Source organism: Protopterus annectens, chromosome 4.part1 (assembly GCF_019279795.1).
Source record: "Protopterus annectens isolate FY-2018-M chromosome 4.part1, PAN1.0, whole genome shotgun sequence".
NCBI lineage: Eukaryota > Metazoa > Chordata > Ceratodontiformes > Protopteridae > Protopterus > Protopterus annectens.
Genome location: NC_056734.1, coordinates 544,400,398 through 544,417,226, shown reverse-complemented (window position 1 = coordinate 544,417,226; position 16,829 = coordinate 544,400,398). Strand labels below are relative to the sequence as shown.

The following is a 16,829-nucleotide window of genomic DNA, read 5'->3' as shown; positions in this document are numbered from 1 at the left end:
GACTGCTCCTTAAGCCAAGCATGCCTTCTCAGTACAGAACCAGTGACTGCTGCCCTGCAAGATGCTTCTAGGGCATCAAAGCCACATTGCAAAGTATGCTTGCTGACTTAACTTGCAGAATGCATAAGCTCCTGTAATTCTTTATTTTCTGCACAGTCTGCAAAGGTAGATAATTTTTGTTTAATAAGTTCCATAATATGTTGCTGGTATTTCAGCATGTGAAACTGGCAATTCAATGCCTCAATGGCGAGAGTTGCAGAGGTGTATACTTTTTTACCCCATCTGTCTAAAGCTCGGAACCCCTGTCCGAAGGGGTGGGATTCTTAGCTGTGGTTGGTTTTAATACCTTTAGGCCCCTGGGAAATTACCTCTGGGTCAGCAGTAGGATTTTTGAAAAGGAATTTGTGAGAGTTAGGGGACTCTGTAGTACCTGTCTGGTTTCCTTGAAGCAGGGGGTAAAGTATCAGGAGTTAGACTGGATTCCATAAAGACATCATCCATAACATCCAGAACAGGAGGGATAGCTAAAGGTCTATGTTGTGGCAAATCTAAAAATTCTCCAAGTCTCTTTTTGGACTGAGGATAATCCTGGCATTCCCAATGGAAATGCTCTCAAAGTATGCAGGGTTTCACCAAAAGAAAAATCCTCTGGAGGGGAAGCAGAGGGAATGGATTGCTCTGCATCAGAATCATAAGCAGATAAAGGCATGTCTTCATATTCAGAAACCTCAAAGTCATTGGCCTCTTGGTTAGTTAAAGCTGCCGGGGACAGGTTTCTTTTTCTCTTTGTAGGAGAAGGCTGGCTTCCCCTAATCAGCATAATCAGGTCCTTCTGCCATTTTAAGCATTTGATGCTGTGGCAAGGAAGCAGGTGCTTGAGTTTGGGTCATTGTTTTTTTAGGCGTAGCTCGTACTCTTGGCCTTAGAAACTCGGAAGATTTAGACAGCACCGAAGACGTGAAAGAAGTTGTTGGCTTGTGTCAAGTATCGGTAATACGAAGAACTTCCTTGGAAGATGGTGCCTGCACAGCGGCTCCAGACCCATCCAAGGTAGAGACATCCGCTGGTTCCGTAGTCAAAGTACAGTCTTGTGGCATACCGGACTCCGAATGGGTCTCAGTAGCGGCTTACAAATCCATCGAAGCTGGCATCATTGGCTGCAAAAGCACCTCACTGAGTACCAGTGAACTGGCGACTAGCTTAGTGTAAGCGTCATTGGCAGATTTGGACCTGTGTGATCTGTCTCTGTCTTTATCCTTACGTTTTTTCTGAAGATCAGTAGTTGGATGACTTACCAAAGCCATTTCGGAATACGGAAATCGAGAGCAAAAATATTTAGCGACAATAAGGGCCCAATGATGAAATGTTTGGGGGTTGAACAAAGCACAAAACCGACAGCGAGGTACTTCGTGGTCTGGGTCTAAACAGCTGACGCAGTAAGAATGGAAATCTCGGTGTGGTATTTGCTTTCCACAGGCGAGACAATTGTTAACTTTTTCTGACATCAGTTAGAGCACGAAAAGAGAATCCCCAACGGGGTACTTAGCTTTAGAAGACTTCATGATGATTCAATTTGGAAACAAAAACTCAGGTAGCAGCCAACAGGCACTCGTGCGAACTGCTTCTGCTTCGGCCTCCTCGGCAAGAAAGACTGATGTAATGGCATCGGCTGCCTGTTTTTATACCCCTGACGACCTGACATCAGTCCTGAAGCGACAGCAACCAACGCAGAAATACTAAGTCTCTGGTATTTGGGCCAACTGAGGGCTACCTGCAGGCAGATAACCCAAGTGGGATGACTGCAACAGTTAAACATGAAGAACATCTGATCAGTCACAGCATGAAGTCATTGGAAAGAGTAGTGGAAGCTAGGTTAAGAAGGGAGGTGATGATCAGTGAGCAGCAGTAAGGTTTCATTCTGAGAAAGAGCACTACTGATGCAATGTTTACTCTGAGGGGGTGTTGATGGAGAAGTATAGAGGAGGTCAGAAGGAGTTGCACTCTATCTTTGTGAACTTAAGAGAAAGCATATGACAGGGTGCCTAGAGAGGTGTTGTGGTATTGTATGAGGATGTCGGGAATGACAGGGTGTCTAGAGAGGAGTTGTGGTATTGTATGAGGAAGTTGTGAGTGCCAGAAAAGTATGTAAGAGTAGTACAGGATATGTACGAGGGTAGTGTGACAGTGGTGAAGTCTGCGTTAGGAGTGAGGGATGCATTTAATGTGGAGGTGGGATTACATCAAGGATCAGCTCTATGAGCCCTTTCTTATTTGCAACGGTGATGGACAGGTTGACAGACGAGATTAGACTATGATGTTTGCGGATGATATTGTGATCTGTAGTGAGTGTAGCAAACAGGTTGAGGAGGCCCTGGAGAGGTGGAGACACATTCTAAAGAGGAATGAAGGTCAGCAGGACTAAGAATATGTGCGTGTGAATGAGAGGGAGGATAGAGGAATGATGAGGATGCAGGGAGTACAGTTAGCTAAGGCAGATGAGTTTAAATACTTGGGATAAACAGTTCAGAGTAATGGTGAGTGTGGAAGAGAGGTGAAGAAGAGAGTACAGGCAGGGTGGAGAAGAGTGTCAGGAGTGATTTGGGACAGATGGGTACAAGTAAAAGTGAAAGGGAAGGTCTACAAGAGGGTAGTGAGACCAGCTATGTTATATGGGTTGGAGACGGTGGCACTGACAAAAAGGCAAGAGTCAGAGCTGGAGGTGGCAGAGTTAAAGATGTTAAGATTTGCACTGGGTGTGACGAGGATGGACAGGATTAGGAATTGGTATATTAGAGGGTCAGCTCAAGTTGGATGGTTTGCAGACAAAGCCAGAAAGGCGAGATTGAGTTGGTTTGCCTATGTGTTGAGGAGGGATGCTGGTTATACTGGGAAAAGGTTGCTAAGGATGGAGCTGCCAAGTAAGAGGAAAAGAGGAAGGCCTAAGATAAGATTTATGGATGTGGTGAGAGAGGACATGCAGATGGCTGATGTGACAGAGCAAGATGCAGAGGACAGGAAGAAATGGAAACAGATATCCGCTGTGGCGGCCCCTAACAGGAACAGTTTAAAGGAGGAGGAGGTTGGATATTATTTAGGAAAAGTAAGCAACATAATGGCAGCAGAAAGGAGTCTTGGGGTATCCCTCTGCAATAGGTAGTATTAATGCTGTACAATGAACCTAAGAAAATGTTAAAAATTCTGCAACTGAGACAGCATGTAAACAGAGTACAGACTTCAAAGGATAATTTGTAAGCATGCAAGTTTGTGATGAAGAGGCGATAGGCTACACATTCAAATGCTTTTTTAAAGGTTTACAGATAAGGCTCCTGTACGTTCACATTTTTCCATGTTACTCAATATTTTCATTGGTAAATAAATCATATGGCAGTAAGTGTGCTTTTTTTTTTTTTGGCATGATGTCTTGTTGCCTGCCTGTTAAAATATTGAATTTATTACGGCAATCTGAGATCTGATTATACACCGACCTTTCTAGTACACTTTGCCAATGATGGAACCTATGCTTGCTCTGAGACAATAGCCATCAGCAGACTTACAGGAAGGTACTTTTGGCAAGGAGACAACTGCAGTATGTTTGAAGGACTGAGGTACTTTTTTTTTGGTAAGTGACAGCTTAAAGACATGAGAAGGTGGATTGGAGAGAACCTTGTTGCATACTCATAGGAGTGCAGGATTAAGTATGTATGTAACTGACACTCCTACACTGTAAAGGTAGTTTAAGTGTTGGAAAGTGATAGCTTAAGGGCCTGGGAAAGTGATAGCTTAAGGGCCTGGGAAAGTGGACTGGAGAGAACCTTACTGCATATTCATAGGAATGCAGGATGTAACATGTACTTATGTAAATGACACTCCTATACTGTAAAGCTAGCTTGTTAAGCACTTCTTTTTACTTATTTTTTGGTGATGGAGAAGTAGAATAAGGGTAGTCTAATGTGGAGTAGCTATACTGTTAAATGGTACATGTGAAGGTTCCAATGACGTACATATGGATTTAATTTAATAATATCAAATTAATTTGTTACTACTTGAAAAAAGAAAAAGTTATCTGAAGTTAGCTGTTCAATGGCGTTCCAAACAAAAGTGTAGGGTGGGGTAAGGTTAGATGGTTAGGTTTTACTGCGGCATGCTGCCTGTGCCGCATTAGTTTTTACTTTGGTGGAATTCTTAGGATTTTAAAGGCAGCCAGTTTGTCTATGCTAGTTGCATCTTTTTTTCCACTCTTCTGATGCTTTTTCTTTGAGATTTAATCTGCTGTGCAATAATAGATATACTCTTAAGGGTGTTTCCACCCTGCAGTCTTCTTGCAGTAAAGAGGAAAAGCTTGTTTTGAAATGGTAGGAGGATGTTGTTGAAAAGTGTCTGTGATATTGTACACAGCTGTCCAGTCAACATTTGCTATTTCATCTTATCATGATTATGTAATGTTTCTGGTGGTATTGCAATTATGTGGTACTTTGTATCTTTTTTAATACCCGCCTCCCCAACTGATCAGCTGCTATTTTGAGCCTCCCTTCTTAGATCCATGTTTACAGATGGTGAGAAGACTGAGTCACCTTTAGGCTATGTCATACTGCAGTAGAGGAGGGTTTTTTTTTATGACCACCAGTAAGGACCTGTGTGAGTCCATCAGTGCTCAAATGTACACTGAGGACGAAGGCAGAAGGAATAGTCTGCATTCTAGAGTCAAGTGTATGACTCACTTGCGCCCCCCCCCCCCCTGTTATAAAGTCCTTTGTTTTGTAATGCTCCATTTTTTTCTACTCTGCAGACTAAAAATGGCTCAGAAGACAGTACAAAAGTGTAACTACTGCCTGATAAGTTGTAGAGCTACGTAGTTCAGATAAGCATCCCCAGGCTGTCTCCAGTGCAGTTTAAATTCATCTGCTTTTGTGTAAATCCATGAGCTGCTAGCCATTAGTGAAAGCTGCTCAGGAAGCAAAAGTGGGAGTTTTAAACTTGTTGGGTGGGAGAAGGCAGCAACTAATCCACCAAAAATTCAGGGAGGCTAAAGCAGGGAGAGTCAGGGCAGATGCATGTTCACTACAGTTATCATCAACTTAAGTATGATTACATCTAATAATACCTTGAGGGGTGCTAACTTCTCTGTGTGTTCTCTTTCAGGGGAGCAGGTAACAAATCTGCCTGCTTATAGTTGAAGCTGACAAACTGTTAGGAAACAACCTGCCATAGAATAATAAGGTGACATCAATTAAAAGTTTGTAAATACAGGTGCAGAACTGATGCAACCAGAAACAGAGAGCGATCAGATAAGAGTAAACTGGAGGGGTGGGTCAAAGGAGTAATAGGAAATAGTGTAACAGCAAGAAACAACTACATGCAGGAAAAACTGGGCTAAAGAGGCTGAAACATAATGACTGGGTGTTCATCCTGGGAGGGACAGGCACGTGCATGGGGCATACACTGCAATTTAGTTTCTCTAGTGAACACTACGGAAACAACCACATAGTGTTGTCTGAAAATGAGAGGAGCATCTTGCTGATGTCAGTCCCTTGTAGAAGTGAGGGGTGGTTCAGCTCCAACACCCATTGCAAGTCCCAACTTTGGGGTTTTACTTGATGTGCAGCAGAGCCTGAAAGTAAAATGGAAAAAATGCTTCCATAACAGCAGTGTGACACTCCCAGGATGCCTCATTCCCCTTGCTGGCCATGACCGTAACTTGAAACAAGCCCAGGGAGTCAAGAGAACCCCCCTGATTGAGTGGCACTGGGATTACCTGAGTAGGAGAAAAAAAGCTCATTAAAAGGATGATACACAAATTGACAATTAAGGGCTGCATATCTCTGCATGTCAACCTTCACTTCAGATTTCATTACTAAGCTTTCATACAGTAACAGGTATGGTTGAACCATAAAATGCCCTAAAAACTTATTTTCTACCAATTGGAGACTTCAGTGCTGCCAGTCTACATTTAGGTCTCTCCTAGTGTAATTGTTTCATGTTGGAAATGGGAGAGTCAGTACAGAATATTTTCCATAGTGGTAATGTTATTACCTGGTGGGATATATGTGGCTGCTAAACAAAGTGTTTTCCTATTATTTTTTGTGATGCGATATCAGTAGTGCTCTGTTAGATAAGTCAAAGTGACATAACTAAACAAACAATGGAAAGTAACCAAAAAGATGGGAGAAGTTTCCAAGAGAATATTCTGATGACACTAACGAAAGTCATATTGGATTGAAACTATCATTTAGCTTAATTCTTTTAAAAGTGAATTAAGTCAGGAAAAAAAACAAAACTACACCTACAGCAATATCTACAGTTACTGCAACAGGAAATGGGCAGAACAGGCGTGCCAAGTGGTTGTTCTACAATATCTTTGGCTCTTGACAGCACTGCTAAACCAATTAAATGTATAACCCAAAATCATAATCTTCAGGTATGCAACAGGCTAGGAAGTATAAGCAGTCAGATTAGCTATGTAAAACACACAATTTATACTTAATGTAGGGATAGCATCTTTAAATACATACCAGCTTTTGACTTACCATCTATCCTTTTTCTGTACAGTGGCGGTCGTCCTTTTTTACTGCGAATTGATGACACTTTACTGCTGCTACCTCCACTAATAATTGACATCCTGTCATCATCCCCACCAGTAAGCAAGGAATTCCGATACGAGATGAGAGGAAGCCAAACATCTTCCCTCCTTTCCATCATCTGTTCAGTCATAAACTTTTCAAGGTATGTATGTCTGGAAAAATGCATTAAAAATTTAAGAAACCTTTCGAGTACCAAAAAAAAAAAATTCTTTTCACTGTACAGGATCTTTCAAAAATGAAAGTTATGCACTTATCAAAAAGACAGATCTGCGTTGATTGCTTCCATCTGGTTCAAACTATGGGTTATTAGATCTGAGGCCAGTCATTCCAAAAGACAACAACCTTGCATTTTCACCTCCTCTACTTATAACACCCTGCTCTCTTCTATCAACCTCAGAGTTTGCTTTTCCCACAAACATCACACACACAATATATACTCAAGAACATAAAGAACCTCAAGATGGAATGGGGAGCACTGACAGCTCAGCTATCCACTGCCCTGGTCCAAGCATCCGACATGAGGGCGATAGGAAGGATGGATGGTTGAACTGGAAGGAAAAAAGACAACACAGATCTATCATTATGCAAGTACATAACTTCTGATTCGATGTTGTGCTTTCCATCCGGCTTCAAACTTTCAAATTATGGACAGAGTCCCCGGCCACATATCACCCCAGGGGGGCCCTGAGAGAGAACATTCTGCACAATGGTGGAACCAAACAAGGCCACAGACCTCAAATGCACATCCGATTTGTAACAGGACTCAAAAGTGTGAGCACCAGCTCAAATAGCAATGGCGCAAATATAAATAAAAGCGCCATTGAAGCAGCCACTGCTCAAAGTAGAATGACCTTTAAACTTTGTTGAAAAAGACTTTTCGATCACATTACATCCAAAGGAAATGCAATCAGACAGTGATTTGGATAGCATTAATTTTGACACTGGCTTGCCCAGCCAAGTCTTAGTAATGGAGGCAAAAAGTTGCTCTGATTTCCTGAAAGCTTTGGGCCTAAACATAAAGACAACTTAGAAAATATTCTCCTTTTTTTACTGAAGTTTGGGAAAAAAACAGATACCTGGATGAGCTGATTCAAGGTGGACTCAGATGCCACCTTAGACAAATGGAGGGATTAATCCTACAGAAAACCCTACCCTTATGGAAAATCCAATATGGAGGTAATGAGGATAAGGTCTGCAGCTCTGAAACCCATCTAACAGTCATCACAGCCGCCAGGAAAATAGCCTTCCAAAACAAGAACTTCAAGAAGACAGTGGCTGAAGGTTCAAAAAGAGGGCAAGACAAAATATGGAGCATGAAAGGTAAATCCCAAGCAGAAACAGGATCCTGAGTGGGTGGACGTAATAAAAATGTACCTCTCAGGAACCCCTTAGAAATATTCAGAGCAGCTACTACAGTATTACCTTTGCCAATATGAAAATTGGAAATAGCCACTAGCTGCTAACAGTAGAACAGCTCAATCCAAAATGAAAAATGTCAGCAAAGAAAACCTGCATCCAGCACAGCTGTGAAATGGTCCAAATTCTTCAATACCACCTAAATTGCAAAACATTTTCATTTACTAATGTAAATCTTCTGTGCAGAAGGTTTCTGATAAACTCTTGTCAGACAGCTTGGAATCTCTGGCCATCATGGGAACTGGAAGAACCATGCCGTCAACTTGAGGGTATGATGACTGGGCAGGGAAATGCCCATTGGGTGAGAGATCAAATCCAGTATGGGATCCAGGATCCAAGGCGGATACCAAAGGTGAGGCCATAGAAGAAGGAACCAAACCTGTCAGGGCTATAAAGGAGCAAAGTGAATTGCTGACTGTCTCTGTCCATCAGAGACAAAGAAGCTAGACTAGGAGTGAATTTGAGAGCATCCATCCTTGTTGCACTTAAAAAGTGATAGGGAGGAAACCTGCTTCAAAAGAGTCTGACCTGCAGGATGAGGAATGACCTCCCCTAGAAATAAGGAATTTCCTCCTACTGCCACCTGTAACATTGCTAAATGAAATCCAGAATCCATTTATCTGAAGCAATCTGTTGCCAAAGAGAAAAATGGAGATTAAGAAAAGGAGCCCAGGGTGGGAGTGGGTCACAAGGTTTCTTGAACAGTCATTCAGACATATTGGACTGTCCTCGCTTTTGGGAGGTTAGAAACTTATTTCTGGAACTCCCTTGATATTCCTTTTTAAACATCTGTTTACGTGAATTCTGTTGAGACTGTTTATTCTGCTTTCTGTCAAAAAATGGAAGAGGATAAAGAAAATCCATTGGCGCCAAACACTAATACTCTATCCAAGGGAGAATTTAAAATCTCATTTTTATCATCATCTGGAAGGTTCTGACAGCCATAGAAACCTCCTTAAAATAGTACTAGTGGCCGGGTCTATATTACAGGACTGAGGACACATTCTTTCGAATGCATCTTAGTTGAATTTAAAAGGCTGAAAATGCAAAATATCGAAGCGGCTGTTAAGTGAATTCTTTCCCTAGGAAAGAATTTGCTTGGCTGCTTCAGTACTTAGCCGTTTTCGGCACCGTAGTGCTGTCTCAGAGTTGGTATTTTTAAGTGGTGGGCGCAGCCCCCCACTTAATGTAATGTTTGAAATATTTTTTTTTTTTTTGTTGTTGGAACAGCGATTTTTTTTCCCTTGAATCGCTGTTCTGACACTTCGACACTGTAAGCTTTCGCTAACATAGGGTCGATCAATCACCGTTTGCTTTTTTAAGCGTTCAGTGATTTAATATAGACCCCCAGTGGCCACAGCCCTGGAAAAAGCATCAATAAAGTAATACACATACACTGGATACAATGAGTAGTTTGTAAAAGAAGACAAAGTTATTTAAAGCAAATTTTTACTCACAAGAAGAAATTGCAGCTAAAACATTCCTCATACCTTCACAATTTGTCAAAACAAACTTTAATATAACAAACCTGACAATTCAAAATTCTGACCCCCCCCCCCGATACCTATCAATAATTTTCCCATCCTCATCAGAAAGAGTAGGACTGGCATTAACTAACTGCTTAGCAGCAGTGGGATTAACTAAGACTAAAGCTGCTGGGGCAGGTTTAGGAATAGTGCATAAAAATTTAAAAGACTGAGGAATTTTATTCATCCTACCTGCCCTTTTTAGGAGCAGCTGGCTGATTAACAGGAAAATCACAATCAGTAACACACATATCCTCTAAGGCTGACAAAACAGGAGGTATGGTTGTGGGCTCTAGAAAATCCTTACGTAACAACTCAGTATTTTCTGAGGGCCTGAAAAATCTGTGTTCTCCCACTGAAAATACTGGTATGTTCTAGCAATAGTCTCAGAGAAAAAGAAACTCCAACAGGGAGAATCATAAACTGAGATCTCCTCTGAGTCAGAGTCAGAAATCTGAGGACAAAAGCCTGAATATATCCCCACACCTTCCTGTTCAGATTCAGAATCTTGAATCTCTTCAGGAAAAGAGAAATCCCTCTTTCTTTTACCAGAATTACTTTACAAGAAGGATCAACAGCCTGAACCAGACCCAGTAAACCACTCCTGTCTAAATAAATCTGAGGAGGAATAGACACACGCTTGATTTTCTGTTTCTTTTTGACAGGAAAAATGGGGCCCAACTACATAACTAATGGCAGCAGCTGCTTTCCCCAGGGAAGGGCACAGCATTCTGGCACAACAGGGAAACATTCCCTGTTCCCTCGCCCAGGAACAACAAGAGTGGCTCTCCCTTGCCCGGGAGGACTCTAAGACCTGGAGAGCATGCGGCAAACCCTGATCCATGGTGGCTGTAAGTGCTACACCACAGGGATCTGTGAAAGATGAGTGGCCACAGGTACAACAAATAGCCACAGCAGAGTCACCTACCTGTGGCTGAGGCAAATTGCTAGCCTGCTGTGGTAGAAAAGGTTGTTTGCTTAACTTTTTCTTGCTGGAAGAAGGACCGGACTGTGGGACCAGTAGTCTGTTCCACGGTCAAGCCAAAAAATGTGCCTTTTTCCCATGGAAGACAAGCAGCAATTGCCAGTAAAACTAACAGTCCACAAAAGTTACTTTTTTTGACAGAAGAAAATTAAGTAAAAAGTACTTTCAAACATAATGCCTGTCTTACCACAGTAAAATAAACACAATGTCTCCACAGAAAATATGTTTCCAGTTAGTTAGCACTGCTTTTAAACTGACAAAAAAAAAAAAAGTGCTCTGTTTAAAAATTAAAAGTTATGTACTCACTATAGATAGGCATCTGTGTTGTCTATTTTCATTCTTCCTTAACAAATGGGGTTATGGATCTGATCCTCGGATCTGACTCAGCCGCATACTTCAGACTTTGCATCCAACTCTCGAGCTTCTCACTCTACCCATAATATCCTAGTCCATTCTCAATATCTCAGATTGTGTTGCCATAAAATCCCAATTAATTAAGGAACGGGATTAGCTGAAAGAACAGGGCTCAAACCTGGAACAATAAGTTCCTAATCCAACAGGCTCCTCCAGACAATCATAGGAAGGGGGAGGGATGGGGGGGGGGGGAGTTGAGGGAGAATGAAAACTGACAACACAGATGCCTAGTTATGATGAGTACTTAACTTTTAAATCTGATTTTGTCCTTTTCATTCTTTCTCAACGAATGGGACAGTTTTGCCAGCTACATTAATCTTGGGTGGCCCTTATGGAAGGATATTCTAGAGTACCGCTGAGCCAAACGCAGCTGTTCTTCTGGATATTAGATCCAATTTGGAATGAATAACAAAGGTAGGAGCACTGGACCACATTGCTGCTGTGCAAATATCATGAATAGAAGTTTTTGACGAAAGAGCAGATGAAGTTCCCATGGATCATTGTTGAGTGGGCTTTAGGCAATCTTGGTAGAGAAATGCCTTGTTAAGAAAAGGTCCAAGAAATGCAATCAGTAATCCATTTAGCCAACGTAACTTTAAAAACTGGAACACCCAGTCAATTTGATAAGGATACAAAACAGCTGGTCTGATTTTCTAATTTGTTTTGTTCTGTGTAGATAAAAATGTTAATTGTCTGCACATCAAGGAGATGTAGCATATATTCTCCTTTGTTTTAAAAAAATTGGAAATAAAACTGGCAAATGAATGGATTAGTGTTTAAAAAACAAGTAATCTCTGTGGTATCCCCAAAGTCTCAAAACAACCCACTAAAGTGTAGTGGGTCCAAAAACAAAACAGTGCAAGAAACTTCTCTGTGTGGAAGATTTTCACTCCATATATTTCTAGTTAATCACTGTAAATTAATCAGATCAGACAATAGTAGAAGAAGTAGCGAACTTAAACTCGTCTCAAGTCAAAACAAAACAAATAATAATAGAAAATATATAATTGTACAGCATTACTAAGTATTCGAAAGTAATCCAAGCAAGGCAGGCAGTCTGTTTCCAGTCAAAAATCCTTTATTAAGTACACAGACAAGCAATCCAAGTAAAACAAAAATAGAGTAATAATTTCCTCACAAGCTTTCTAAATATATATATAGGTTCATAGGTTCATACTAGGCTATCTGCATTTATAAGCCTAGCCAGAATGTGTTTGGCTTTCACCACCCATTTTAAATTAATTTTGCTATGCCCTTTTTTTGAGGTTAGTATACTGTGCCTCTGTCTAACAGTGACACAGAAGTCATACCCGGGGAAAACCTACGATCTCCCATCCACTCATCAAGATTATACTTTTTATCAGGCATGGGAGTGGTTTATTGTGCTGTAAAACAAAGTGTTATTGGTACACGTTAAAGGACCACTTGATAAAGTGGACAATGTCAGTTTTAGTGGGGATTTAAACAACATACTAGAGTGCAAAGAGGCATATTGGCAATTATACCTGGGAGCTGACATACCCCCAGGATTAAATGACACAATCAATTTAAAGTGTTTTCTAACATATAGGTAAGAATATGGAGTTCTGAATTAATGGTTTATATTCAATACTACATTATATTATATGATGATCACAATATTTATAAGTATTTTAATTGTTAATCATGATGTAATTTCCTGTAAAACAGTATAAAAGGAAGTGATTGATTTTACACGTTGTTTCTGAAGAAGGTCACATAAATTAAAAGTGATTGAAAGCGCTAAAAATATTGTCGGCTGCATCCTTTGATAGCACTGGTACTTTGTAGTTTTTCAGTTTTGTATCATTCCGTGTGGTACAAATGATGAAGAAAACATATTTTTTTTTATCTTGCCATGATTTACTACACCTCCCAAAGCTGTCTGCAGCAAAATAAGTACTCATTACTAATTTTATTTTTTTTACTCTTTTCTGTCCTCATGGGGGCAGACATCAGGATTCCTTTGGAAAGCTAAATCTGTCCCATTATGCACAGACTGAGAACAAATAGCCCTACCATTTGTTGTCAGACTAGACTTCCATTCACTTAGAATGGAAAACCTGAAAAAAAACCTGCCAAGTTTGTGAGTCTGCAGCTCATGTGTCATTGACTGGTATGCGCTTTTACAAATGTTGTTCCTACTGATGTACTACACATTCTCTGAAAGAAACTTACAAAAGTGTCAACAAATTACTGAGATAAAAAAGACTTTTCACAAGGAGCAGTTTTGCAAGTTTCAGTTCCTGGCCAGGTTACTCCTCCCATCTCCCCTCCTTCAGTGGGCTACAGTCTCACATTTCCAGCTTTACTAGATTCAGCTATTTAGTCAACTTTGCATAACAATAGACATAAAAAAAAAATCACAGCCTGGTGTGCCACTTAGGGTTACCACCTGTCCCACTTTGCGAGGGACAGTCCCTCTTTGGGCAATTGTGTCCTGACAAAAATTGTAAAAATGGCAAATGTCCTGAGATTTAGGACAAAATTATTTCCTATATTTTATGTAATAGTTGCATACAACAGTTATTCTGTATCTGAAATACCTAAATGTTATAAGAAACAGAATAAGCAACTAAAATGCTGCAAGAATAAGCTTTTATTTAGGCAAAAAGTTAAGTTCTAGCCTTTGTACTGGCCGTGGGTGTGTGTCAGCCTGTAAAATCTGATGTTTGTACCAAAAATGTCCCACTTTGGCCATTTGAAAAGGTGGCAACCCTAGTGCCACTAAGTCTGTTCCCTTGTATGACTCTATGTCTCTTCACTTCTGAATAGCATTTCCCAGGAATAAAATAAAATAAAAAAGCAAACTCATCAGTCCAGAGTTTAGGCCAGTCTATCCATTTAAAATGTGCACAGTAAAATATTCAACTTATAATGCATTTTGGCGGCTGACATGGTTCTCTTTACATAGTTATTCTCTTATAGTATAACCTGAACGTATGGTATTTAATGATAAATTTTACAACAGTTCTCAGTTTCTTAACAATGACCTCCCAAGCCTCTGATGTGACCTAGTACTTTTTCGTACTATTGCTTTATCCAGTTTGTCTTGGTTGTATACCTGTAGCATGTCTCTCAACCTCTCAGCAACAGACTCCTGGAGAAAACGTCCAAAGCAGACACTTGTATTGAAAGAGTAGCAGCAACTGTAGCAGTGATACCACACTCCAAAACAATGCACTCAAACATAGTACTGACAAACACAGGGGAATGTACATGTCTGAATCAAGCAGTGATGAAATTGCTAGGGACTTCACTGAGCACAATTTTACTCAATCTCTCCATTTCATAATCCATAACATTCGCACCACACTTACAAAGGCACACCTCCACCTTCCACAAACACAGCTACCCACACCACCCATACAACATACCAGTCAAATTTAAGGCTTTTCCCACCTCTCTGCAAAACACTGCTGAAATGGCTTTGGCAAACAAATGAAAATGATTGATGTGTGTTGGCTCAAGACTCCCATCCATATCTCTCAACAGTACAGATTTTTGCAGAAAGTCCAGATTTTTTGTCTGGTTTTCATAAAATTGAAGTTTTATGTCAAATCACTGGCAAATCATTGAACACTGAAGTCAGAAAGTTGACAGACATTTGATTTTCAGACTTCATATCCTTAAGAAAATTCACTCTAATGCAAAATCTGTTTATCAACTTTCTAAGTTTGTAAGTGCAATATTTATAAATTGTCCCATTTTTGGGCCTTTGTCCCCTATTATTTACGCTCTTGTCCAGATGTATTGTTCTATAATGTTGAGAGTTATGCTGCCATCCCTTCCTACTGGAGCCAGTCCACTGCACTTGCACAAGTGTCCCCCTCAGCAGGGCAGCAAGCAGGTATCAGTGCAGATTTGCTTTATAGTTCTTTTACACACGCACACACACAGTAAATCTTGTTGTCCATGTTATTTATTCTTTTCTTTGGTTTCGTTTCTCTTACTTGTAATGTTACTTTTATTCATTTTATCTCCTGCCTCCCATATCTACCCTAATTATTACTTCTAACAAATACTTTTTCTCACTCTTTCTTCTCTTCCCCTCCCCTTTATCCACTATTTGAACTTTTCCACTCGGAAATTTGCTTTATGGCTAAATAATGAACTGTCACCCTTATAATGTTAGCACACTTCAATGCTACATAATATTGTACTTAGTCTAATAATAGGTTCATAGGTAGTTACTAAGCTATCGGCCTAAGGGCCTAAGTAAGCCTAGCCAACAAGTTTCCCTGGCTTGTGCCAACCAAGAAAGTTATTTCCTGTGCCACTGTCGAGCAGAGCCAGAGAAGTGATTCCCAGGGTATATTTCCTATTTCCCATCCACTCAAAGATTTTTCTTGAAAAGTGCTAATGAGGAACTTTGCTTGACATAGATGGGTAACTTATTTCAGAGTATGGGAAGTCTCTGGGACAGGAATCTATCTCTCCAGCATGTCCTGTTTATTGCGGTGACAAGGTTTATGTCCCTAGAGCGTGTAGCTCAGAGGGATTGGGATTTCTTTAGGTGTAGCATGTCCAACAGCTCTGGGTTTGACATAGCTTCATATGTTAGGCAGAAATCACCTTGGAGTAGGCGATATGCTACGGAGTAAAGCTGGAATTTTTTTAGATGGTCAGTGTAGGGCATCTGTTTGAGGCCAGTAATCTTCTTTGTGAGGTACTTCTGTGGCCTTTCCAGCTGCTGCAAATGTCTTGTGAGGTACATTCCAAAAGGGGCGTTGTACTCTATAATGGGTCTAATGAGTGTCAAGTAAAGGGGAACCTCTTTTTTTCCTGGATGAGAACTGTTTTGTGATGAGGTGTGCCACGTAGAAGGACTTCCTGACTACTGTAGCGATGTGATGATCAAAGGAGAGACTACTGTCCACCTGGGTCCCAAGATCTCATCACACATTCGGTGTTAAGTAGACTACCACCTATGTGGTAGCTCGGTTCCACTTCATATCATCGAAATTTCATTTCATCGAAATTCAAATCATAGAGACCAAATTGCCGAAAACTCATTTTGTCGAAAACTCATATCATCGAATCTCAAATCATTGAAAACTATAAAGCAACTACAAATAACATCCCAGACACTGTTTACTATGTTTATGCAGGGGAGCAAGCCCCCCTGCACCCCCCTGTGGGGGGCTCCACCCCCCCATAATTAAATATACCAACTCCAAGGTCGCACTACAGTGGGGTTTTCCCCCACTGTAGTGCGACCTTGGAGTTGGTATATTTAATTATGGGGGGTGTGGGAGGCTCCCACATAGGGGGTGCAGGGGGGCTTACCCCCCTGCATAAACGTAGTAAAAACTTTGTGGAATGTTATTTCTAGTTGCTTTATAGTTTTCAATGATTTGAGATTCGATGATATGAGTTTTCGATGAAATTAATTTTCGACGATTTGGTCTCAATTATTTGAATTTCGATTAAATGAAATTTCGATGATATGAAGTGGAATCGGTAGCTCACGGGTACAGAGTTTTTACCAAAGGGGATGACAATGTACTTTTTGGCATCGAGCTTGAGGCCATGGCTCTAACACCAGGCATCTGTCTCAGTGAGGCCCTTCTGCAGGATGTCCACATCATTTGGGGAATCGACTATGGCTCCTAGTTTGCAGTCATCTGCGAACTTCGTTAGCCAGAGGCCTTCTGTGTTAGCTTGTACTTCAGAGAAGTAGATACCAAACAGGAGAGGTCCCAGGACTGAACCATGTGGTACTCCACTTGTCACTGGTTTGATGTCAGATTTGGAGTTTGCAACCTTTACAGTGTGGGTTCTTGTCAGTGAGTCAGTTGGTAACTCATCTTGTAACATAGGGATTTATACCTAGTTTATAGTGAGTCAATTGTATTTATTACTGCTTGGTGTAACATATTCTAAGCCTTT

At 40.7% G+C, this 16,829-nt stretch overlaps 1 protein-coding gene across 1 annotated transcript in view; it reads right to left on the bottom strand.

Moving 5' to 3' along the window:
- STAG1 (stromal antigen 1) overlaps window positions 1-16,829 on the bottom strand; it is a 2,620,144-nt gene that overhangs the window by 256,975 nt on the left and 2,346,340 nt on the right. Inside the window, exon 26 of the mRNA XM_044070350.1 lies at window positions 6,525-6,730. Within this exon, the coding sequence (XP_043926285.1) occupies window positions 6,525-6,730 (206 nt within the window). The remainder of the gene's footprint in view (window positions 1-6,524; window positions 6,731-16,829) is intronic.